The sequence below is a fragment of the Mobula birostris genome, chromosome 7 (assembly GCF_030028105.1).
Source record: "Mobula birostris isolate sMobBir1 chromosome 7, sMobBir1.hap1, whole genome shotgun sequence".
NCBI classification, from domain to species: Eukaryota; Metazoa; Chordata; class Chondrichthyes; order Myliobatiformes; family Myliobatidae; genus Mobula; species Mobula birostris.
The window spans coordinates 39,593,152-39,619,003 of NC_092376.1; the positions used below are offsets into that span (position 1 = coordinate 39,593,152).

Here is a 25,852-nt window from a genome sequence, read left to right on the forward strand (position 1 = left end):
GGCTGTGGAGGCCAGGTCACTGGGGGAGAGAATAGCCAGGAAGATCCATTACCGCATGGAGACTGAGAGGACAGAAGGACACTATATTTTTGGGTAAAGACTGGTGATACAAAGGTAAGTCAAGGAGAGATCTAGATGAGAGTAGACAATTGAGAGCTGAAAAAACAGAAGAGAAGGAAGAAGATAAAAGAATGCTGGAAATGCAAAATGAAAAGTTGAAGACAGTGATTGATTTTAAGTCCTGAAAACATTTTTCTTCATCTCCTCTTTAATTCTTCATTTACTATTTACTCTGTGCCCTCTAGATTTAGTTGCTCAGAACAGGAAAACAGATCTTTCATGTTTAATCATTCTTCCCTCCCTCCTTATCATTTTATATATCTCATTATTTTAATATATTCATTCAAAGGACATGAGCTTTGCAGGCTAAGCCTCTGGTAGTCCCAAAAAGAACTCAGCCTCCACAGAAAAGAGGTTTTCTCATTTTCCCTCTTAACAAAGAGTTCCCATTTCTGGCAATATCTTCATAAATCTTCCCTGCACCCTTTTCAGTGTAAGCATGTCCTGCCCGTATGCTGGTAATTAGATTTGCAAACATTCTATACTTCCCCTGCATTGCCAGTTAAAAGTTATTTCTTTTTCATTCTCATTAATATCTAATTAGAACCTAATATTAGTTAATATTTCCAAAACAAATAATGAAAATTAAGCATTTGCATTTATATAAACATAACTTAGTTCAATTTTATCTCATGAAGAAATCGATGAGAGATGACGAATATGACCCTCAGAACAAGAAAATAAGTCTTTCATATTTAATCATTGATGATATCTTAACAGAAAATTTTGTAAATACAGCACTTATCTGAAGTAGAGAAAATGAATAATTTATTATTAATTTCTGCAGTGGGTAAGTTTTGGCTTCTTGGTTTCTTTGGCATTAACTAGCTTTTCAGTATTTCAATTATATATTTCTCTTTTGCATAGTCATTACTGAAATGATATAGGACGTGTCAATAAAGAAGCAAAGGAGAGGTGTGAGATTACACAGGCCACAGATTACAACTGTGTTGGTTATTGACGCAAATGATGCATTCTATGTTTTGCAGTATATGTGAGAAATCTACCTGAGCTCTTCTACAAATATTTCCAGACAAAATTAGTAGTGACTGATTATCCTTCTTAAGTGCAGATCTGCATACACGAGGAAATTTGCAGATGCTGGATATTCCATCTGGGTAGCCTCCAACCTGATGGCATAAACATTGACTTCCCTAACTTTCGTTAATGCCCCTCCTTCCCTTCGTACCCCATCCCTTATTTATTTATTTATTCCCCCCCCCCCTTTTCTCTCTCTCTCTCTCTTTTCTCTCTCTGTCCTTCTCACAATCACTCCTGGCCTGCTCTTCATCTTCCTCTGGTGCTCCCCTCCCCTTTCTTTCTCCCTAGGCCTCCCGTCCCATGGTCCTCTCCCTTCTCCAGCCTTGTATCCCTTTTGCCAATCAACTTTCCAGCTCTTAGCTCCATCCCTCTCTCTCCTATCTTCTCCTATCATTTCAGATCTCCCCCTCCCCCTCCCACTTTCAAATCTGTTACTATCTCTTCTTTCAGTTAGTCCTGACGAAGGGTCTCGGCCCGAAAGGTTGACTGTACTTCTTCCTATAGATGCTGCCTGGCCTGCTGCATTCCACCAGCATTTTGTGTGTGTTGCAGATTTGCATGGCTGTTCATAACTTCTTTTCTGAGAGCTCATTACATTCCCATGTTACCTTTTCATAGAGGAGCACTGATCTGAGCTTCGCATGAGGACTGATATCAACCATGCACGGTCTGCACTCACTAAGCGTAAGATCATCACATGCATGGAAGCAAGTAGCACTTACAAAATATAATGTGACAGAGTTTCTAGGCTAATATACCCACATGACAGATTGGACAATTTTACAATACCTTAATCATTGGCAAGGTTAGAAGACAAGTTACTTAAGTGGAACAAGATATCTGGTTGCAGTGGGGAATATTGTATATGGAATACCCAGGATATACATCAGTCACTCAAGCAATGGAAACAATAACGTGTGTATGCATGGGCTGAAGCAATTTAGCCAGTGAAATAGCGTACAAAAACAGAAAGACAGTGATATATACTCAATATTCTGTTTTCCCCAAATAAGAGAAATTGCTAGAATTTACATTATCATATACTTGAGAAGAAACATACAGGTTTAAGCTACAGAAGGAAATTCTCAGAACAAGAAAATAAGTCTTTCATATTTAATCATTGATGATATCTTAACAGAAAATTTTGTAAATATCTCTTCAATCAGTTAATATCGGCGAAGTAAAGCAAAAATTGAAGAACCATAGAAAATTGATTTATTTCCAAAATTCAGAAAATAAAATACTTAATAATTTTTAATATTTGATTTAATTAAGTAGCTATTACACACGTGGAGGCTTCCAGAAAGCCTATAAACAATAAATTACAGATCTTCATATTTTCAGATTGTGACATTTATTATCACAGTTCATTATCTGTGCTGGACCATTCACGTTGTCACCCTGGATCCATTGGATGAGGAAGTTAGATGCTGCTTTTAGTTTGCTTCACTTCCTGGAGTTACTTATTTAAAAATTGCAATAAAACTTGCTGCTCTGCAAAATAACGCAAACAAATACTATGTTTATTTGCTTAAAACAACTGATTTATTTCTGTATCTATAATATGGATCCAAATTATTTGTTTCCTTTATGACTAATCTAGCTTATTTTCCCAAATATGTTCAGCAGCCTGCCTCAGAGGCCATCATAACAGATACCAAGAGTTTGATGAAACTCAGCACTCAACTGTGGCCTGTTTATTCTTGAATCCCTGGCCATCTATTCACAATCTATTATTTTATTGCTTTGTAAGGTGTGCGTACAAGAAATTGAAGTACACAAAAAATGTTTTTCCAAATCAAAAATGATTCTACATGAAACCGCTGCACATTCTTGCAGCCCTCCGTATTGGGGGGTGGTGGGTGGAATGGAGGAATGCCAGAGGTAAGTTCTTTACACAGAGAGTGGTGAGTGCATGGAACACCCTGCCAGGGCTGTGGTAGAGGCAGATACGTTAGGAACATTCACAAAACTCTTGGATAGGCACATGGAAGATATAAAAATTGAGGGTTATTTAGGAGGGAAGGGTTAAAATCAGAATCAGGTTATCAGGTTTATTATCACCGGCATGTGTTGTGAAATTTGTTAACTTAGCAACAGCAGTTCAATGCAATACATGATAATATAGTAAGAAAAATAAATGAATTATTTTCTGTAAATATATATGTATATACATATTAAATAGATTAAAAATAGTGCAAAAGCAGAAATAAGATATATATAAAAAAGAGAGAGGTAGAGTTCATGGGTTCAATGTCCATTCAGGAATTGTATGGCAGAGGGGAAGAAGCTGTTCCTGAGTCATTAAGTGTGTGCTTTCAGGTTTCTGTATCTCCTTCCTGATGGTAACAACGAAGAGAGGGCATGTCCTGGGTGACGGGGGTCCTTAGTAATGGACGCTGCCTTCCTGAGGCACTGCTCCTTGGCGATGTCTTGGATACTACGGAGGCTAGTACCCTAGACAAGATAATCATTCAAATGTGGTAATACTGGTATCAGGGAAAGGCAGGACAAAAAAAAAATTAAATATGCAATTGCTTGGGGATTCACACAAGATCAATTTGAATTCCATTTGAACCACAGTCCATAGTAAGCCTGTGTGAAAGCTAGAAACTTGACCAAAGTCATTTGCTCTGAATATCCTGGGAGGGCACTAATTTACTACTGGTCATGGAAGATGGATATTGTCATCCTTCATCACAGATAGATGAGTAAATTGGAAAAGAATTAACATTACTAATTTTACACCAATTCCACCAGTTTTTACAGCAGCTATTCTCCAAAGGAACTTTTTAAAATTTTTAATCAAAAGTGTATGCAATGAAAAAGAATTAAAATGGCAGCTTGTATTGAATTACAGTGCTTAGGCACAGAATTTCCAGCTTGTAAGTGAAGGCATTTTCTTTATGCCTTTAGCACTTTCCAAGTCTACTGGAATTTACTTAGTGCCGCATGTTTTCTTCTTCAAAAGAGAAGAATTGCTGGATGATTAACATTCTACCACACAATAATCTCTGTTCAAAAGCCACCACTCTACCAGCAAATGGTGTGATAGCTCGACATGGTATGACAGTTTTCCGAACCAATAAGTTCAACACTTTTTTAGCAAAATGGGCTGCTTTCTTCATATAGATTTTTGGCCGCAGCTTTTGGAAGTCATTGTCAGCTAAGTGTGCAGGATTTTGATCTACTACCAAGGCCACTGTTTCATTAACTGCTGGCTGTAAGGTCCTTACGATAAACTGCCAACACAGTAGCAACTTCATTATGGTACTGTAGGCACAGTAATGACCGAGGCGTTTTTCTACCGGAATTGGATTTCATTGCTACAGCTTAATAAATATAATATTTGGCAAAGATTTCCTATACAAACTAATACCTTTACTTGGAAGTGACTCCAGATAGTTTTTAATTGTTTTTGGTTCAAGGGATTTCAATAGACTAGTAATATCCATAACAGCACTCCCATACTCTCTCTCATATGTGGTTGGATGCTTGCTGCTCTCCTGGATTTTCATATGTGCTTGTGTCAACTTGGGCACTGTAAGTAAACCACAAAGGGAAGAGTTTAAATACTTGTTGGTGATAGAAATGATACAATGAACATTTTCAAATAATCCACTCTTTTTAAAGACCTCAATAATTGAAACATCTACAATGCCTTGCTATGGTAAAATGGGAAACACTGCAGATCAGTGGAGGGCGAGCACTGTGACATAGCATGTAAACTATGACCTGACGTTCACAGAGACCCGGATTCAATCCTGACCTCCAGTGGTGTCTGTGATGAGTCTGCACATTCTCCCTATGGGTATGTGGAGTTCCTCCAAGTGCCTCGGTTTCTTCCTTCTCCCCAAACTGCAGATTTGTAGGTTTAATGAACCAGTGTAGGTTGCTCCTGGGGTAGTGGCTGGCAGAGTTGATGGGAATATGGGAAGAAAAATTTAATTTGCCGACAACACCGCATAGATTGGCCTAATCTCAAACATTAACAAGGTGACCTACAGGGAAGAAATCATCTCTCTGACACGGTGGTGTCAAGAAAACAGTCTCTCCCTCAAAATCGCAAAAACAAAGGAGCTGGTTGTGGATTACAGGAGGAATGGAGACAGGCTAACCCCTACTGATATCAATGGATCTGGAGTTGAGAGGGTAAACAGCTTCAAGTTCCTTGGCATCCACATCACATGGTCTGTACGTACCAGCTGTGCGGTGAAAAAGGCACAACAGCATCTCTTTCACCTCAGACGATTGAGGAAGTTTGGTACGGGCCCCCAAATCCTAAGAACTTTCTACAGGGGCACAATTGAGAGCATCCTGACTGGCTGCATCACTGCCTGGTATGGGAACTGTACCTCCCTCAATCACAGGATTCTGCAGAAAGTGGTGCGGACAGCCCAGTGCCTCTGTAGATGTGAACTTCCCATGATTCAGGACACTTACAAAGACAGGTGTGAGAAAAGGGCCCGAAAGATCATTGGGGACCCGAGTCACCCCAACCAGAATCTATTCCAGCTGCTACCATCCGGGAAGAGGTACCACAGCATAAAAGCCAGGACCAACAGGCTCTGGGACAGCTTCTTCTACCAGGCCATCAGGCTGATTAACTCGCACTGGTTTGAGTGTATTTCTATGTTACATTGACTGTTCTATTTATTATAAATTATTATAAATTACTATGATAGCACATTGCACATTTAGATGGAGATGTAACGTAAAGATTTTTACTCCTCATGTATGTGAAGAATGTAAGAAATAAAGTCAATTCAATATTCAATTCAATTGAGTAGATATTCAGGGGAAAGTTGTAAGGAATGGGTTTGCAACGTGAGTTGATAGAGACTCACAAAGCTGAATGGCCTTTTTATGTCAAAATGGAAAAAAATATTTATACTCAACAAGGTTCTAGAAGCACCAGTGAGATAATGGCCTAAAGCTCTCTGCTTCAATGAATAGGGAGAAATATTACCAATGTTGTCAGTGAGAATCCACATAACAGGAACAACTTCTTATCACCTGCAATAGGATGAATACAGGTAGGTTTTCCATTGAGGTTGGGTGATACTAAAAGTAGAGTTTCTAGGTTATGGTTGAAAAGTGAAATAATTGGGGTCTTCACTCAGAGGGTGTTGCGATTGTGGAACGAGCTGACTATGGATGTGCTGGATGGCAGTTCCATTTCAATATCCAAGTGATGGAGGGCTATGAAGAGCTATGGTTCATGTGTGGGCTGGTGGGACTAGGCACAGACTAGATGGGCTAAAGGGGCTGCTTTTGTGTTGTAGTGTTCTAAGACTCTAGTAATTGGCAACCAAGACTACAGATCTATACCACTGCTCTGACTGCAATGTCAGTCCATATTTCATACTCCAACAGAATTTGAACTTACAGCCTTCACAAAATCACAGTACAATGGAGAAAGGCCAGTTTTGATGGTATCAGAAATGATCTGGCAAGTGTGGATTGGGACAGGCTGTTTTCTGACAGTGGGGTACTTGTTAAGTTGGAGGCCTTCAAAAATGACATTTTGAGGGTACAAGGCCTGTGTGTGCCTGTCAGAATAAAAGGTAAAGACAAGTGTAAGGACATTGGTTTTCAAGAGGTGTTCGGGCCCTGGTTAAGGCAAATCTGGGTGGATAAATCCCCAGGGCCTGACAAAATGTTCCTTCAGGCCTGCAGGAGGCAAGTGCAGAACTTGCCGGGGCCCTAGCAGAGATATTTAAATTATCCTTTGTAACAGGAGAACTATCAGGGGATTAGACAACAACCAATGTTGTTCCACTGTTTTAAAAAGTCTCAAAACATAAACCAGAAAATTATAAGCCAGTTAGTCTGACATCGGTTGTGGAAAGTTATTGGAAGGTATTCTAAAGAACTGGATATGTTGAATTGAATTGAATTGAATTGACTTTATTTCTTACATCTTTCAAATACATGAGGAATAAAAATCTTTACGCTACATCTCTGTCTAAATGTGCAACATGCAATCATAGTAATTTATAATAATTTATAGTAAATAGAACAGTCAATGTAATATAGAATACACTCAAATCAGCATGAGCTAATCAGTCTGATGGCCTGGTGGAAGAAGCTATCCCAGAGCCTGTTGGTCCTGGCTTTTATGATGCGGTACCATTTTCCGGATGGTAGCAGCTGGAATAGATTGTGGTTGGAGTGACTCGGGTCCCCAATGATCCTTCAGGCCCTTTTTACACACCTGTCTTTGTAAATGTCCAGAATCATGGGAAGTCCACATCTACAGATGCACTGGGCTGTCCACACCATTCTCTGCAGAGTCCTGCGATTAAGAGAGGTACAGTTCCCATACCAGGCAGTGATGCAGCCTGTCAGGGTGCTCTCAAATGTGCCCCTGTAGAAAGTTCTTAGGTTTTTGGGGCCCATATCAAACTTCCTCAACCACCTGAGGTGAAAGAGGCCTTTTTCACCACATAGCTGGTGCGTACAGACCACGTGAGGTCCTTGGTGATGTGGATGCCGAGAAACTTAAAGCTGTTTACCCTCTCAACCCCAGATCCATTGATGTCAATAGGGGTCAGCCTGTCTCCATTCCTCCTGTAATCCACAACCAGTTCCTTTGCTTTTGCGACATTGAGGGAGGGGTTGTTTTCTTGACACCACTGTGTCAGAGAGGTGACTTCCTCCCTGTAGGCCACCTTGTTATAATTTGAGATAAGGCCAATCAGTGTAGTGTCATCGGTAAATCTAATTAGCAGATTAGAGCTGTGGGTGGCAACACAGTCACAGGTATACAGGGGGTAAAGGAGGGGACTTAGTAGATAGTAGAAAATCGTAAATATTTGGATACACATGGACTGATTAAGGTTAGTCAGCATGGTTTTGTGCATAGTAGGTCATGTCTAACCAATCTTATAGAGTTTTTCAAGGAAGCTACCAGGAAAGTGGATGAAGACAAAGCAGTGGATGTTGTCTACATGGACTTTAAGAAGGCATTTGACAAGGTCCCACATGGGTTGCTTTGTTGTTTGTCCTTTGTTGTCTGTCATCTATATTAACGATCTGGATGATAATGTGGTTAACCGGCTCAGCGAATTTGTGGAACACACCGAGATTGGGGGTGTAGTGGACAGTGAGGAAGACTATCATGGCTTGCAGAGAGATCTGCATTTGCTGGAAAAATGGCAGATGGAATTTAGTGCAGACAAGTGTGAGGTTTTGCACTTCGGTAGGACCAACTAACGTAGGTCTTGGACAGTGAACAGCAGGGCACTGAGGAGTGCTGTAGAACAAAGGGATCAGGGAATACAGATTCATTATTCATTGAAAATAGTGTCACAGGTAGATAGAGTCATAAAGAAAGCTTTTGGCACATTGGCCTTCATAAATCAGATGTATTTTGAAGTTGTGTAAGATGTTGGTGCAGCCTAATTTGGAGTATTGTATGCAGTTTTGGTCACCTACCTACAGGAAAGATGTAAACAAGGTTGAAAGAATGCGGTGAAAATTTACAAGGATGTTGCCAGGTTTGGGGGACCTGGGTTATAAGGAAAGATTTTATAGGTTAGGACTGTACTCCTTAGGATGTAGAAGACTGTGAGGAGATTTGAAAGAGGTAGACAAAATTATGAGTGGTGTAGATAGAGTAAATACAAACAAGCTTTTTCCACTAAGGTTGGGTGGGACTATAACCAGAGGTCATGGGTTAAAGGTGAAAGGTGAAAGGTTTAAGGGGAACAGGAGGGGAAACTTTTTCACCTAGTCACGAGAGTGTGGAGTGAGCTGCCAGCACAAGTAGTGTCTGTGAGCTCAATTTCAATGTTTAAGAGAAACCTGGATAGGTATGCGGGTAGCTAAGGTCTAGAGGCCAATGGTCCTGGTGCAGGTCAATGGGAGTAAGCAGATTAAGTGGTTTCAGCATGGACTAGATGGGCTGAAGGGCCTGTGTCTGTGCTGTACTTCTCTATGACTCTATGACTGTAATGCAACACAGAAAGAGGTTAATCAGCATCATGTCTGTAAAGATTCCACCTTCCCTCACCTTTCCTGATATACCTACAACCCTCTTCTCTTGCAAGTCCTTGTCCAATTTTCATGTAATAAACTGCATCCATCATCCTACAGGCAGTGCTGTGCTAATCCTCAGGACTCATTACGTGAGAAAGCCCTGGCTCTTTTGCCAGTCTCATGACTCTGCGGGGCAAGCACGACTTCCAGACAACCTTTAGCCTCACGTGGCAGCTGGTGCTGCTTGCAAAGGCAAATAACAGAAGGAAAACTAACAACAGAAGATCCTTTACTGAAGTCAGGAAACTAATGTCCTGATGCAATAATAGTGTATATCTAAACTAACATGGTAGACACCAGTTGATAAAGATACAGTTTTACACATTAACAGGAAGATGGAGCAATAGACACCGATAGCAGATAAAAGGAAAACTCTCTCGTGGACTGTATTATTACAGTACACACAAAGACAAGCTGAGTGGCGTGTTCAGTTGCTCTCACCTATTCCTTTAGCAGCGATATTCCATTGTTTATTGCTGCCATATCGGGAAGTGCAGGCTGCCAGCTCGGGTTTTCGGTTCGGTTTTCTACAGTGATACTGGTTATCTGTGAGAGGACGACACTGTTCCCCCATTCTTTGGATAGGCACGCACGGGGGGCATTTCACCTTGAACTCTGGAAAGAAAATTCCAAACACTTCAAAGACAATATCACTCTAATTGCTCACTGAGCATCTTTATATGCTTGGTTAGAATGTCTACACTCGGGATTATATATTGAGGGTGTTCCTCTCTCCTCCTCGGTTGTTTGTAACTGGATGGAATACAACAGATCTGTCAGATGCAGCCAGGGATCTATGCTGAGGTTGCTACCACACTGAGCATAACCTGAGGCCCTGATGTTTGAGGTCAGCCTCCATTGTGTGAATCTTCATTAACTGTGGTTGGCCTGAGGCAGGATCCAGTGCCACAGCTGGGTGCAGATCATAGTGCTCAGGGCTCTGGTTGGTGACAGCATCTGCCAGGGAATCATATATTCCTTCTCACCTCATCAAAACCTCTTCTCATCTTCTTTGCTAAACTCACAAAAGTAGTCCTCAGTTCCCTTCACTGTCAGGTCCAATTATTTGAAAGCACCGGGAATCTGGTTTGAAGAAGTAAGGTCTTTCCACAAGAATCGGCTGGAGAAGAAAGCCAATGGAACGTGGAGCAATATTCTCTCTGGGTGGCTGGCAAGAAGCAGGTGATCAGGAGGCAGGTACTTTTTGTGCTCCCGCTGAAGGAGGGGGGAGGGCCGTAATACCCTGCCCAGACAGTCACCCAAGCCATCTGCCTTTTCATCCGGAGATCCAGAATAGATCACGTCTATCAGGTCATGATTTACAAGCACCTAAAGGAAACAGGTACAGGAGGGGAAGAAGAGAAAGGGAAGAGGACAGTGGGATGGGCTCACGAGGTCAAAGTGATTTGGACTCTTCACAAGAACTCACAAACAAATAACCGCCAGCACCTCACTTGGACAACAGTGAGAATTATCCTTCCTGTCAGATCCTTGATGCACAGAGGAGGCCTCACTCCCAAGGCACTCTGACTGCAAGAGGGCTATGGTATAGAAGAGACAATTATTCACCTGATAGACTGTCCATCTGCCAGTGATCCTTGTTGAAGTTCTCCCAAGCAGCAGCATAAATTTCCAATTTATGGGCCATTCCCAGAGTTACATACTGAGGCAAACACCAGCTGCCACTGGAAGATTATCAACTCGGTGGATGGTCTGCCTGAAACTGATCAGTATTATGGAGACACCACATTCGGTTGCTGCACCTTCCAAGGAGAAGGAGTGCCTGCACGGAAGCATGGTACTACCACTGCAAAGGTTTAATGGAGGAGGACTGTGGTCTAGTCACTGAACTGTAACAGCATCTCAAACCGTCACTGGTGTGCTGGTTAAGGGTGAGACCTGCATGACCTTGTTGCAGAAAGTATGGAATCGGTGGTGAAATGAACACAAAGGGAGGTATGTCCCAATTGCATTTTAAGAACACCGAATATTGAACATTATAGAATAGAGCAGGCCCTTTGTGATGACCTTTTAACCTACTCTAAGATCAGTTGAACCTTTGCATCCTTCATAGCCCTCCATTTTTCTGTCATTCATGTGCCTATCAAAGAGTTCGTTAAATCCCCCGAATGTATTTGCCTCTACCACCACCCCTGTCAAGGTATTCCATTCATTCTCCACTCTGTGTAAAGAACTTCCTTCCTCTATAAATTTTATGAACAATACATATTTTTATGGGGAAAAGATCTCTCTAAATTTTGTTTCCATTTCATTGTGTTCCCACTTAAAAATATTTTTCCACCTTCAATTCTGCTTCCACCATGATATCCATTTCCTTATGTATATCAAAGATTGGTCCAATCATTCTCATCATTAATTTTTAAATGATCTTTAATTACTGTTTATTCTCTTCTTATGAATCTGTACCCCAATATATATTTCCTTTCATTTCATTTGTCATTTTAAAGCTTGCTTAATTTCCGTTCCCATGAGTCAAGCAATACTCCTTTTGTTGGACTAGCGGGCTCCATTTCTCCATACTGCATGTATTGTCTCCCTCAGCAACAGCAGGAACCTTGAAATGATTAGCAACACCAACAAATCTAAAATAATTCAGTCAGGGAAGACAGAACATTTGTGCTAAATAAACTGAGTGGCCACTTCAGGTTCAAGTTGAAGTTTAATCGTCAATCAACCAAACATGAACACCCATGAATGCAACCAAATGAAAGCGTGTTACTCTGGGGCCAAAGGTACCAACAGTCAAACACAGCACAAGGCAGATAGTGCACCTATAAGATAGCAAACACAATTAAGATACCAGTAAAATACAGTCACACCAAATATGTATAGTCCAAGACCCTGGGACCATGAATATTGGAACAGTCGGCAGCTGAACACAACGCACCTTGTCTTCTGCCGAGCGAGCACGGGGGGCAGCACCGACTCCAGCTTGGATGTGCCACTCCGCCCCCGGCAGAGCGCAGCCACCGCGACCCCTCTCTCCTGGGCGGCTGTAAACCGGCGACACTGCGGCTTGAGGCCTAGTCCTTGCTGCGACCGAGGCCACGCGGCTCCCCCGCCATACGCCAATAAATCCATGGATCAGACTTGCAGCACTCCACATTAACAATGTCCAACAAGATCTTACAATCACAAGAAAATCGACTAAAGATGATCATGTACTGTCGGCTGCACACCCCCTTCACGCCCCGATTCCTCTGATGCGGGCAGCATCACGGTCCACACCAAGTCCAGCTCCTTCAGTTTCCCCACCAATGAGTATCTTGCTGATGGAGCAGACCCACAGGACTTTACGTTCTTAATGTCCCGCAGGGCCTTGCAATCATGAAGATTGCATTTAAAAATACAGTAACACTTACATTAATCTTTGCGAAAATTCACTATTGGTGATATCCAGTTTTAATCTAAATACTAATTGTCTAAAATGCCTGCTCACATTCAATGCTCTTCTTCAACATGTTTTCTTTGAAAGCTTCCAAATGCTGTTCCCTATGGATTCCCCCTCAATCCATTATCAGCTATAATATGTACTGAAAACTTAATTCCATCAGTTGTCTCCTATTGATGTAAAAGATGCAAAGTTGGTGGAGGGAGGAGGTGTCATCTCAACTAATGGTAGACTGAAATGACCTCATATACTTAGCACTTACTCAAATCAATTGCAATAACACCTTTCATCTCAGTGCTATATACATCCTTCTGTAACTGAATGATGAATTTCAATGCCGTCCTACCTTGCTGTAGTCCCAAGTAATCCTGCCGGTACATTGTATCATACTGATGCGTTTTTAGTCTGCTGATGTCATCAGAAGACATTGGTTGAGGGAAATATGAGTTGACCCTTGGGAAGGAATCTGGATTCTTCTTGAGTTGTTTCCATAGCCACAAAACCTACAATAGTACAGTTTTTAATAAAGTTATGATCAGAAGGCTATTATTGTTTTGTTACGTTCTTGCTTTCATGTATGTAACTAAAATGCAATTTATCTCTGGGGTTTCCTATGCACAGACTGTTGCTTACATCACATGGGTGAGGTTCATTGCTGGAGGATCCTCTGCTTCTTTGCAAAGGCTGTGGACTGGTCAGTAATTTCCAGGCATAGTCATCTGAATATGAAGTGTCACCAATAGGCTCATGGAGCTGATATGGGTAAGTAAACCCATCTGATGATTTAGGTCTATTGTAAGGCAGAGAGAAAACAGGCACAAGTAAATAAAGTACGTTAAAGGACTGTAGTAGAATTTTCACATTATATCAGTACTGTAATTTTAGTTATATAAATAGATTTTATTAAATCCACCTTAGTAAAGCAGCCAACATAATCAAAGACCCCACTCATGCCTGACATTTGCTCTTTGCCTCCCATCCCATCAGGCAGAAGATACAAAAGCCTTAAAGCACAAGCCACCAGGCTCTAGGAGAGCTTCTGTCTCTCTGGCATAGAACTATTGAATGGTCCTCTTGTATGAGAAGGTGGACCCTTCAGAATCAGAATCAGATTTATTATCACCGACACAAGACATGAAATTTGTTGTTTTGTGGCAGCAGTACAGTGCAAAGTGTAGCCCCTGTTGCAAGCTAACAGCTACTTGGAGTCAGAGGTGAGAGCTGAGTGTCCGGTGGGGACCAAAGGTGAGTGAGCTGCCCTGGAATGGACATGACAAACCCCTTCACCAGCGTTACTACCCCTCCCTGGACACCCCATACACACAATACACCGTTTTGAAAGGTGGGCTAAATCCGGTGAGGGTAGCCGGTGACCTCACACCCCAGTGAGATAGGGACCTGTCTGTCCTAGCCTGCAAAGTCAGCTCATGCAGATTGGGCAGAGGAGATCTAAAGTGAGATCCCTCCACCAGGAAGTACACTCCATGGAGAGCGAAGGGCATGACAAGGCACAGAGGACATCGTTATCATCCATTGCAACCAAGGAAGAACCCAGTTTATGATCCTTGTTTGTACCACTGGACAAGACTTCTGAAGTTGAGAGAGTGGAACTGCCCAAGAGCAATGGCTTTTCCACTTTAAAAACCTCCCTGCACAGGTTTCCTGTCCTCATCGGAAATCATGTCATGATGGACAACTACCACAGTGCAAAGACAATAAAGATCTATAAATTACAAAATAAATTAATTGTGCAAAAGAAAGGAATAACAGGGTAGTATTTGTGGATTCATGGACTGTTCAGAAATCTGATGATGATGGGGAAGAAACTGTTCCTAAACCATTGCGAGTGCATCTTGAGGCTCCTGTACCTCCTTTCTGATGGTAGTAATAAGAAGAGGTAAGTCCTGGATGATGAGGGCTTTTAATGATCGGTGCCACTATCTTGAGGTACCTCCTCTTGAAAATGACCTCGATAATGGGGAGGATTGTGCAGCTGACTATAGCCCTCTGTAATCTCTTGCAATGCAGTCTATTGGAGCCTCCATACCAGGCAGTGATGCAGCCGGTAAGAATGCTCTCCATTGTACATGGATAGAAATTTTTTGAAGAGTCTCTGGTGACAGGCCAAGTTCCTAATGAACTGAAGCTGCTGGTCCGCCTTCTTTGTGATTACATCAATGTATTGGGCCCAGGACAGATACTCAGTGACATTGATACCTAGAAACTTGAAGCTGCTCATCCTTTCTACCGCTGACCCCTCAATGAAAAGTAGTGTGTGTTCTCCTGACCTCCCCTTCCTGAAATCTACAATCAGTTCTTTGGTCTTGCTGATGTGGAATGCAAGGTTGTTGTTGAGATATGACTCAGCCTGCCGACTTATCCCACTCCTGTACGCTTCCTCATCACCACCTGAGCTTCTACCAACAGTGAGATGACCTAGATGATGTTGGAGCTGTGCTTAGTTGCATTGTTGTAAGTGTAGGGGGAGAAGAGCAGTGGGCTAAGCATGCATCTTTGAAGTGTGTCTGTGTTGATAGTCAGTGAGAAGGAGTTGTTATCACCTATCCACACTGGCTGTGGTCTCCTAATAAGGAATTCCTGGTTGTAGAAATGTTGCAGCAGTGGATAAATTGCAACAGGTCCCACCCATTGACCACACAATCTACCTCGTCATAGCCTTGCACCCTGTTGCCTGCCTGTTCTGCATTTTCTCTGTGACCGTAACATTTCATTCTGCAGTTTGTGATCGCTTTCCCCTTGTGCTACCTCAGGTGATGGAAGGATCTGTATGGGTGGCATGCAAAGCAATTTTTTTCACTCTTCTGCATAGATATGACTGTAGTAAATAAATTTATCAATTTTATTTGAAAATCTTTGTGTAGTCTCTGTGATTCAACAGACAGAAGACAAAAACAAAATGGATCTTGATAACAGAACCTCCAAGGACCGTTCCCAGATGATTATCGGTGTTTCTGTGGAAGGTTTTGACAAATGTGTTACACTAAAAGCAAAAGCAGTTAGTCCAGTGAACTTCTATGTGCCAGGTCAGCTGAGGATGAACAGAACTACATACTTCATCTGGTTGTCTGAATTGAAGAAGCCAAGGTGAGTTTGAAAGACTGCAGTTTGAAGTTTCAAACATGTTCTCTTCCAAGGCGCAGTACATAAGTGTTGAGAAATATTCTCTATATATTGAATGACTACTGTCACCATCCAGCGCCTTCAGCAAGACCCAATACTGAAATATAAAGGACTTGCATTTTTAGAGAACTGTTTTCATCACTCCTGGTCATCTCAAAGCACTTCACACACAACAAACTACCTTTACGTGAACAAATTCTGCAGATGTTTTGAGAATACCAAGATCCCACAAACAACACCACAGTGAATCCAAAAGAACGTAGAACATGGAACAGTACAGGCCCTTCAGCCCACTATGTTGTGCCAAATCTTTAAACTACTCCAAGATCAATCTAACCCTTCCCTCCCACATAACAGTCCATTTTTCTTTCATCGACATACCTATCTAGGTGTCTCAGAGATGTCCTGAATGTATGATGTGTTTTGACCTTGAGATACTTAATCAAATTCAAGGGCATCATACTGATTTAACCAGAGAAGGGCTTTCTAGGGCAATCAACCTGATGAGGAGGCAACAAATGGGGTTTCTCTGGCCTGGGTGTTCAGCTGAGGGTGGGGAGGATGGCAGAATCCTAGTCATCGCTTGTGCTTTGCAACCAGAGTGTTTGGTATAAAGGCCCTCTGCTCCAGTGAGTTAATGCAGCCCAGATCAGAAGCACTGAAGAGTAAACGGATGTCATCTTCCAGCAGTCCCTTGTCTGTTGGTGACATCTCCTTGGATCATTCTGGGTGGTGACAACAGCTGGACACTCCATCAAAATCAAAAACACCGAACGCTACCTCCGGACCGCTGATTGATGCCAAGCTGTGCGGTAGCTCTGCAGATGGAGCACCACAGTAATACACTCAGTCCACTTCCTGAAGAGACTTCCTACACTACAGCACAGAAGGAGGCCACCTAGACAGTGACAACTCCCAGCACAGCAAACCCTTAAGTTCCATTCTCCCGTCCTTATAAAGATCAGCTTTATTTGTCACATGCAGGGATGCAGAGCTGCTGGGGATCACTGGAGCACCGCTCTGGCACCTCGGTAAAAAAAAACGTCAAAATAAACAAGTGGGGAATTTAACAGTGGCCGCATATTAAATAGAGGGAATTTTATGGAAGTGAGGGTTGGGGAAAGGGGGTGGTGGCTGGTGGGGAAAATACCACTAGTAACATGAGGATATTTGAACGTTTTTGGTGAAATCCTGGAGCTGTGACTGTTTTGTGAAATTCCTCCTCACTCGACCCGTTGTCCCAGCATACCCTGCTGTAGCCTCCCGCCATTTCACAGATCCTCAGTCTCTCTCCAGCACACGTTGTTTGAGCATTATTCCCTAAACAATACAGTATAACAACTATTCACATAGCATTTACATTGTATTAGGTATTACAAGTAATCTAGAGATGATTTAAAGTATACGGGAGGATGTGCGTAGGTTATATACAAATACTATGCCATTTTATATAAGGAACCTGAGCATCTGTGGATCTTGGTATCCACTGGGGGTCCTGGAACCAATCCCCCGTGGATACCGAGGGATGACTGTACACAAGTGTGAGCATTTTTCTGCTCTTTGCGATGGGTACCAGCAACGTATGTTCACAGCAACATCCTTGAAAGGTTCTCAAACTTCTAAACCTCAAAGTATGTATAAATCCCTGCTAAGTGAAATGTGTGTCCTTGATACAGGTAACTGGCCTGCTGAATTACCACCTAATTATGGAGAAGCTGCAATATCATCTCTTTGTAAGATGTTTAAGCTTTCTTCTTCCTCTGTAATAAATGCCTTCAGAGATTGTGTGGAGGGTCATGGACTCGCATCCCCCAAGATTTACTCCCATTACTGAGCTGTTCACAAGTTATTCCTATTAGTACTGCTGAGTGTGAGAGAGGATTTAGTCACATGAGCTTGATAATAACAACACAATGCTCAAGAATTCTCATAAATCATGTATCAGCACTTATGTTTATTAAACTGCACAGACCTCCTCTAGTTCAGTGGAATCCTGAGCTTTATATCACATCATGGCTGCGGTATCACAGATCAGCAGATGACACCAGGACAAGAGTTGCTTCAGATCCCTGAACACATATTACGCCTGACCCTTTGTGGAAACTATTGTGAAACTTCTCATTGGTGGCATTTGGTAAGTAGGTAATTACTTTTAAATTGGTAAAATACATGATTACCGTCTTTTTCTTTACTTGATAATTATATTTTATGATAATTAGTGAGTGCAACCATGCAATACTTTGTCATATTATTAAACTAAGTATTATATGTTTTATTGTACCAGTTATACACTGAAATGTAGTGATAGGCTATAATCTTGTTAATGTCTTAACTATCACTATATTTCTGTGGAGCTCTAGAATTCATATATTTCTATTATCTTGGTTTAGTGCTTGACATTATAAGAAGCCCTATTCATATATATATATGTCACACCCAATTTGTGTACCTGCTCATTACATGAATGGGGCAAGGAAGTAGCCCAGTACATGAAATGAGCAGGTACACAAATTGGGTGTGACATATATATAGAGAGGATATAGGAAATGGCAAACATTTTTGTCAGCTCCAGCACCTAAAAAATTAGCACCGCACCCCTAGTCACATGTACATCAAAACATACAGTGCAATGCACCATTTTTGTCAAATCAAATGAGCGGGGATTGTGCTTGGCAGCCCGCAAGTGTTGCCACACTTCCAGCACGTCAGTATTATGCCCACGGCTCACTAACCCTAACCATACATCTTTGCAATGTAGACAGAAACCGGAGCACCCAGAGGAAACCCACGTGGTCGCAGGGAGAACGTATAGACTCCTTATAGACAATGGTGGTAACTGAATCCCATCTTACAGATGACACTTTAAGAGCGTTATACTAACTGCTAAGCTACGTGACATATTTCCTCTCGATGCTGCACAACATTCTCTAACATGCTCATTAGCTCTGCTTTCATTCTTTCCTACTTATCTAGATTAAATGGTAATTTACTGGATGCCAGAGAAGAGCTCCCAGTGGTAAAGAGGAAGCAAGGCTTGAAGTTACTTCATTTTCTGGCAGAGTCCTGAGCAGCAGGACAACAATTACTTGCATCACTTTCTCTAAAACGTTTATGGAGAGAGCTCTGTGATCAGAAAATATTGGAAGCATCAGTTAGTCTTGACACTAATAGGTGGTGAATATATCAACCCCACATCCTAATATGAATGAATAATATCGGCAAATGCCAATTAATTCGCTTGCTAGGCACACATTTCATCCACACTTGAAGTTAGCAGAGGAACTTGAAGTTGGTTAAGCTGATATTGACAGTGGTTCTTGTACAGACTCACCGAATGGGTTCAGCTATGGATCCTGGACGATAAACAAAGTCCCGCATGAATGTTGTTTGGTAGGGGTCAAAGGCCGATGACCTTCCTAAAGATATTAAAGATTGTTCAAATTATTATCAAAAATTTCTACAAAAAGAAAGATTAAAATATACTTTAAAATATTTTATATCAAGCATGTTAATATCAGGATCTACTCCTGAATTCTGAAGATGGAGTTCTGTATATTTGCAGTCTCAACATCTTACAATGAAATGGCAAATATGCTTGGTTGGTTTGTTCCTACAACAATTCATACCTATTCTTGCTACCCAGTAGTCTCTTGTTTGCTCTCTCTTTTACTCTGTTTCACATATTTACCAACAAGTAGGGGTGGAATTCTGTACTTAGTTTAGGGAATGACATATGTGGAATGATTACCAGTTAGAGAGCACTTTGGTAGTAGTGATCACCATTCAAGGGCAAAATAAAACAGGATTAAATACTGCAAAGGCTGGGAGAACTCAGGGGTCAAACACCATCTGGGGAGACAAAATATGTGAGTTGATATTTCGGATCAGGGCTCTGCATGAAGACTGAGAGGCTTCAGGGGAGTTTGTTAGTACTGCATATAGTAGTATGAAGTAAGCTGGTAGGTGATAGTTGGAACTGAATGGGGAGGTGATGATAAGCAGATAGAACTAGGTGGAGGAATGGGATAGGACTGATGAATAAAGGGGGAAGAAAACAAAATGAAAAGATGAGTGTGTGAAGGAGGAAAGTAATATGGGTGTAGGTTACCTGAAAGGGCAATTAGAGATGGGAAATTAAATGCTGGCTCTGATTGCCCAATCAGGCCACGCCCCTTGAGTGAATAAAAACACTGAAAAATTTAATATTTGTACCATGTTTCATTCTGTGTTGGTCTCCCATTTGCAATGGGGGAGACTGAGAACAGACAGGCGAGTGTGCTCTTTATCTTGTTATTTCATGCTCTCATTATTTATTGCTATTTATTAATACCTGCATTTGCACGGTTTGTGTTCATTGATCCGATTTATAGTTACTTTTCTATAAATTTGCTAAGTATGCCTGCAGAAAAAGAATCTCAGGTATGTATATAAATCTCTATTGTATGTGGTGAGATGTATGTAATCTGATAATAAATTTAACTTTGAATTTTGAAGAGGGAAGGAGAATTAAAATGAAGTGTAATCAGAAGCTTGAGATAACCAATGCAGGTGTTTTATGAAACAGTCGCCTAGTCTACACTTGGAGAATAAAAATTTTTAATTGTGAGAAGGCCAGCTTTACTCAGGTGAGAAGTGATGTTTGAGTGCAGATGCTGGAAATCTGAAATAAAGTAAGAAGTTGCAGCAAGTGGTAGGAAGACAAACTGGCATCCATTGCAAGAAGGCTGGAGCTTTAGAAATTGAAAATTGTTGTATCTACACTGAAGGTATTGCATACAATTCCATTATTTAACAAAGTTTATAATCACATTGAAGACAGTCTGAAAAAGATTTGAAATTATCATTTCTGGGATAAAGTGAGCAGTTAAAGAAATAAAATTTATAATAATATTAATAATAATCATAACTTATTTACTGAGCACTTTTCATATAGGTCAAAGTGCTTTACAATAGGATAAAGTGCAAACATAAAAATAGAAGACAAAATAAAAATAAAAGTAAACACGAAAATAAAAGGCAAAAAGATATCAGTTAAAAGCAAGATTAAATAATTAGGTTTTAAGCTGACGTTTATAAGTGTTAACTGAGTCTGTATCCCTTATAGTTTTAGGTATTGAATTTCACAGTTTAGGAGTATAGTTCAAAAAAGCTGTCCTGCCAATTCTGTAATGTACTCTGACCCAGACCACGAAGAGCTTTAAAAACAAATTAAAGAATTTTAAAATCAATTCTAGAAGATACAGCAGGAAACCAATGCAGAGTAGCTAGGACAGAAGTGATATGTTCCCTTGTCCTGGTTTTAGTTAGAAGCGCAGCTGTGGCATTCTGATTGAGTTGAAGTTTGTCAATATGATTTTTGGAGGTTAGAAGAATGGTGGAGAGATCTAAATGAAGCATGTAAGATCTTCAAGGGGAACGACAAGATGCTGTGCTGTTTCCACTAGAGAACACAGTTACAAGATTATGGAGCTGCCCTTTAAAACTGCAGCACGTAGGAATTTCTTCTCACAGAGGCTAATGAGTCTCTGAAATTCATACAAGATGGATATGGAGTTTAGGTAATTGGTGGATATTTAAAGAAGATGTCAATAAGAAAGTTAAGGGAACTGGGGTGTGTTGGGAACTGACACCTAACTGAAACCTTGGGCAGATTATCTGTGATGGTATTGGCTGGCAAGGCAGGCTTGAGGGCCCAGTGACCTATTCCTGCTCTTAGCTTCTTATGTTCTAGAAAAATGCAGAGAATGCAGAAACATTTAACAGGTCAGGCTGCATCTGTGGAAAAAGAAACAGAGTTAACATTTCAGGTCAAAAAGCCTTTCAGACCAAATAGGAGGCTACTATGAAAATCCATGGAACTCGAGATAAACATGCTTCCACAAATAGGGTAAGAATACCAAATCTAGATTTTGCTGTATGAAAAGGTGCAGGGAGGGTGGAATAAGGCAAAATAAAGCAATCTTATGCCAGATACAAATAAATGAAAACAACAGAAAACTTTTCAGCTGAGCAGAAAATTAGTGAACAGTATTTAATCCAGAGGAATGGCATCTGAGGTGGTTGAACATAGCAGCAGAAATCACAATAAATAAGAGAATGTTGAGAAATATTAAGGAACAAAGTGACCTTGGAATGTATATTTGTGGATCATAAAGATAACAGGACAAGTCATTAAAGTGGTTAAAAGGCATACCGTGTGCTTTTGTTGGACAAAATGCAGAGAATAAGAGAAGATTACACTAGGACTGTATGCATTGCTGGTTAGGCCACAGCTTGGGAATTATCTATCATTTTGTTCGTTGTATTACAGGCAAAGATGTGATTGTACTTGGTGCAAGGGGGTTTACTGAGATGTTGCCAAACTGTAAAGTTGTAGTCATAAGAAAGGATTTGGATAATCTAAGGATATCTGACATGAGCTTGCTTTATTTTACCTTACCCTGTCCACTATGCACCTTCTTGTCATGGGACATTGATTTAAAGTGATGGTAGAAAGTTTAGAGAGGACTAGAGATCTTTCACTCAGAGAGTGGAAGGGGTCTGAGATCATTGCTTAAAAGAATGGGGACAGAAACTTGGCAACTTTAAACAATATATGGGTTGTGAGCTTGAGCTGTGACTACAGAACTGAGGATAGAATCCTTAGTAGTGGAAATAGGTAGGTTACTCTTTCTCATCTAGTATGGATGCATTTACTGAGTTGTTTCCCTCCAGGTCATAAATTTTCCTAGATTCATCTCGAACGAGCCATTCATTTTTGCATCACCTTTTTCAATGTAAATATCTTGCACTGGGATGTTTTTTCCCAATCTCCATTCCTCTTTGTTTTCATGGGAAATGCTAAACTTGTTTCATAATTATTGATTGATACAGCCTGTATAGTGATGATGGCTTTTAATGGTTCTGTCAATTCCACATTATTCCCCCACAACAGTCAAGGAAAGTAATCATATCCAAGTTAGGGTGGCAAGTAACTTGAAGAAAACTTTGATATTGCCAAAACTGTGCTGTTCTTACTATTCTAAATGTTAGAGTTTTTAAAGGAGAGAAAGTTGTCAATTTAATCTGACAAATTAAGTAAGGATCAGTCGGATGAGCTACAGAGGTAGACATTTAATCAGAATAGATACATTCCAATGAGAAAGAATCTATGATTACTAGAAGAGTTAAAGATAGCTTCAAATTTAAAGAAAATGGACATTATCACAGTTTACAGGTCAGAAAATTGTATAGAATACACAGAGAATAATGAGAAAAGGAAGGAAGATGAGGAAGGAAAAATGGAGTATGAGATAAAACCAGTCAATAATATTAACACAGACTTTTATTCTCTAGTTTAAAAGTGTAGGGTGGGACTTGATTAGATACAGTGCCTATAAAAAGTATTCACCCCCGCCCCCCCCCAGGGAAGTTTTTGTGTTTTATTGTTTTACAGTATTGAATCACGGTGGTTTTAAATTGTCTTTTTTGACACTGATCAACAGAAAAAGACTCTTTCATGTCAAAGTGGAAACAGATTTTTACGAAGTGTTCTAAAGTGATTACAAATATGAACATAAGATAATTGATTGCATACGTATTCACCCTCTTCTAGTCGGTATTTAGTAGATGCACCTTTGGCAGCAATTACAGCCTTGACTCTGTGTGGATAGGTCTCTATCAGCTTTACATATCTGGAATTTTCCCCCATTCTTCTTTACAAAACTGCTCAAGCTCTGTCAGATTGCACGGGGATTGTGAGTGAACAGACCTTTCCAAGTCCATCCACAAATTCTCAATTGGATTGAGGTCTAGACTCTGATTTGGCCACTCCAGGACATCAGCTTTGTTGTTTTTAAGCCATTCCCATGTAGTTTTGGCTTTATGCTTGATTGTCATTTTCTTGATGGAAAACAAATCTGCTCCCCAGTCGCAGTTCTTTTGCAGACTGCATCAAGTTTTCCTCCAGGAGTTCCCTGTATTTTGCTGCATTCATTTTACCCTCTACCTTCATGAGCCTTCCAGGGCCTGCTGCAGTGAAGCATCCCCACAACATGATGCAGCCACCACCATGCTTCAAGGTAGGGATGGTATGTTTTTGATGAAGTGTAGAGTTCGGCTTACGCCAAACAGAGTGTTAAGTCTGATGGCCAGACAGCTCAATTTTGGTTTCATCAGACCACAGAACTTTCTTCCAACTGACTTCGGAGTCTCCCATATGCCTTCTGGCAAACTCTAGCCGAGATTCCATATGGGTTTTTTTCAAGAGTGACTTTCTTTTTGTCACTCTCCCATAAAACCGCAACTGGTGAAGCACCTGGGCAACTGTTGCATCCATCCCCCGACTTGTGCTTTTCAATAATCTTTTCACAGAGTTGCTTGGAGTGCTCTTTTGTCTTCATGGTGCAATTTTTGGCAGGATACTAACTCACCGTGGTTGAACCTTCTGGATACAGGTGTATTTTTACTGCAATCTATTGAAACCCCTTGACTGCACACAGTGATCTCCATTTAACTAATCATGTGACCTCTAAAACCAATTGGCTGCACCAGTGAGGATTTGATGTGTCATATTAAAGCAGATGAATACTTAAGCTTCTTTTTTGTTTTATACGTAATTAATTTAGATCATTTTGTAGAGATCTGTTTTCACTTTGGCACGAGTTTTTTTTTCTGTTAATCAGTGTCAAAATAGCCAAATTAAATCCACCATGGTTCAATGCTGTAAAACAGAAAAACATGAAAACCTTCAAGGGGGTGAATACTTTATAGGCTCTGTACATAACTGATAAGCAGAGGGTGTTTGCTGCAGTGGGAGAATATAGAAGTAAGGGATAGGTTTGAAAAATAAACCCATTTAAGACAAAGATGAGGCAACTTCCTTCTCTCAGATGATTGTGAGCCTCTCTTCTTCAATCCGCAGTCGAGGCAGAGTCTGAATACTCTCTCTCTCTCTCTCACTCTCTCTCTCTCTCTCTCTCTCTCTCTCTCTCTCATACACACACACACACACACACACACACACTTTCTCTCTCTTTCTCCCCATAGATGTTCCCACTTTTCCATCTTTTTTTCCAATTCTGACTTCACAGTAATCAAGTCTGATGATAAAGTGTTAATCTGCTCTCCCTATCAGATACTGATAATGCAGATTGATTTTATATGAGCAAGATCTTGGAACAATAATTACAGATAATTAATTGCAAACATTACTACTGTATATTTAACATTGTTGTCCCTATTTTATGGGCCACAACCAACCACAGTGATAAATAGCTCAGTGGAATGTAGCCAGAAGGCTATAGACAGCAATCAGCAGATGAGAGGAGGCAGCAATGGAGAGAGAGGAAGGAGTTGCGAAGAACCATCCCTCTGGTCCACCCTGCACTACTTGAGTTGCTGTAGTATGGCCACTCCTTCATTTCTGGCTTAGATTACGCCCCACACATAATGGAAACTTCTGTCCCCATGAAATTAAAGCTGTGGTATCAAGTTTCATAATTGCTGTTTCTGAATGACTATTCAGTTTCAAAATATTTTTGCATAAATGTTTGCATTCATTGTCCAGAAAGAATCCTGTTACTGACTCACCCGAGCAAGGATCATTCATACTCGACACGATGTTTGCCATCTTTTCCTTTTCACGCTTCTTAATCTTTTTTCCTATTTCCGCTTTACAAGGATTGTGTAGCTGTTTGCTTTTCTTTTCTGTTCGATCGTTCCTTTCTTCCTCAGTGCCTTGTAGTTGATTGGGACAATGGTGTCCTTGAATGCCAGCATTCTGAAGTACAAAGAATAAATTCACATTTACAAAATCAATTAGAACTGTTTCTTGTTCATAAACATGAGTTAGGTTTAATTAATACTTACTTGGATACTTTTGTAATTTGGGGCTTCCTTTATGTATGATGTTAGACACAGTTCCATCTTTCAGAAGTGCGGTAACTTTGCAATTAGAACCGTTTCTTTCAGACTGCTCTGTAGATGAACCTAGTTGAGGCTGTCATCACAACTAGCTGCTGTTGCTGAGCAATACAGACTGGTTCCCTGGTCTAGAATAAACAAAGAGCTGATAAAAGAAAAGTACTGCCAATGCACTTCAATTAAAGGCCTTAA

The 25,852-nt window shown here is 40.7% G+C and overlaps 1 protein-coding gene across 1 annotated transcript; it reads right to left on the reverse strand.

Annotated features, from left to right (window-relative positions):
* Positions 1-2,358: 2,358 nt before the first annotated feature.
* tex26 (testis expressed 26) lies at positions 2,359-25,767 on the reverse strand. The gene is made up of 8 exons (XM_072262954.1): positions 25,607-25,767; positions 25,328-25,517; positions 19,089-19,173; positions 13,250-13,406; positions 12,963-13,119; positions 9,646-9,819; positions 4,541-4,702; positions 2,359-2,655 (listed from the first exon to the last, which is right to left on the reverse strand). Exons 1-8 carry the CDS (start codon positions 25,661-25,663, stop codon positions 2,621-2,623), a joined length of 1,017 nt encoding a protein of 338 aa, XP_072119055.1. The 5' UTR covers positions 25,664-25,767; the 3' UTR covers positions 2,359-2,620.
* Between the last annotated feature and the right edge of the window lie 85 nt (positions 25,768-25,852).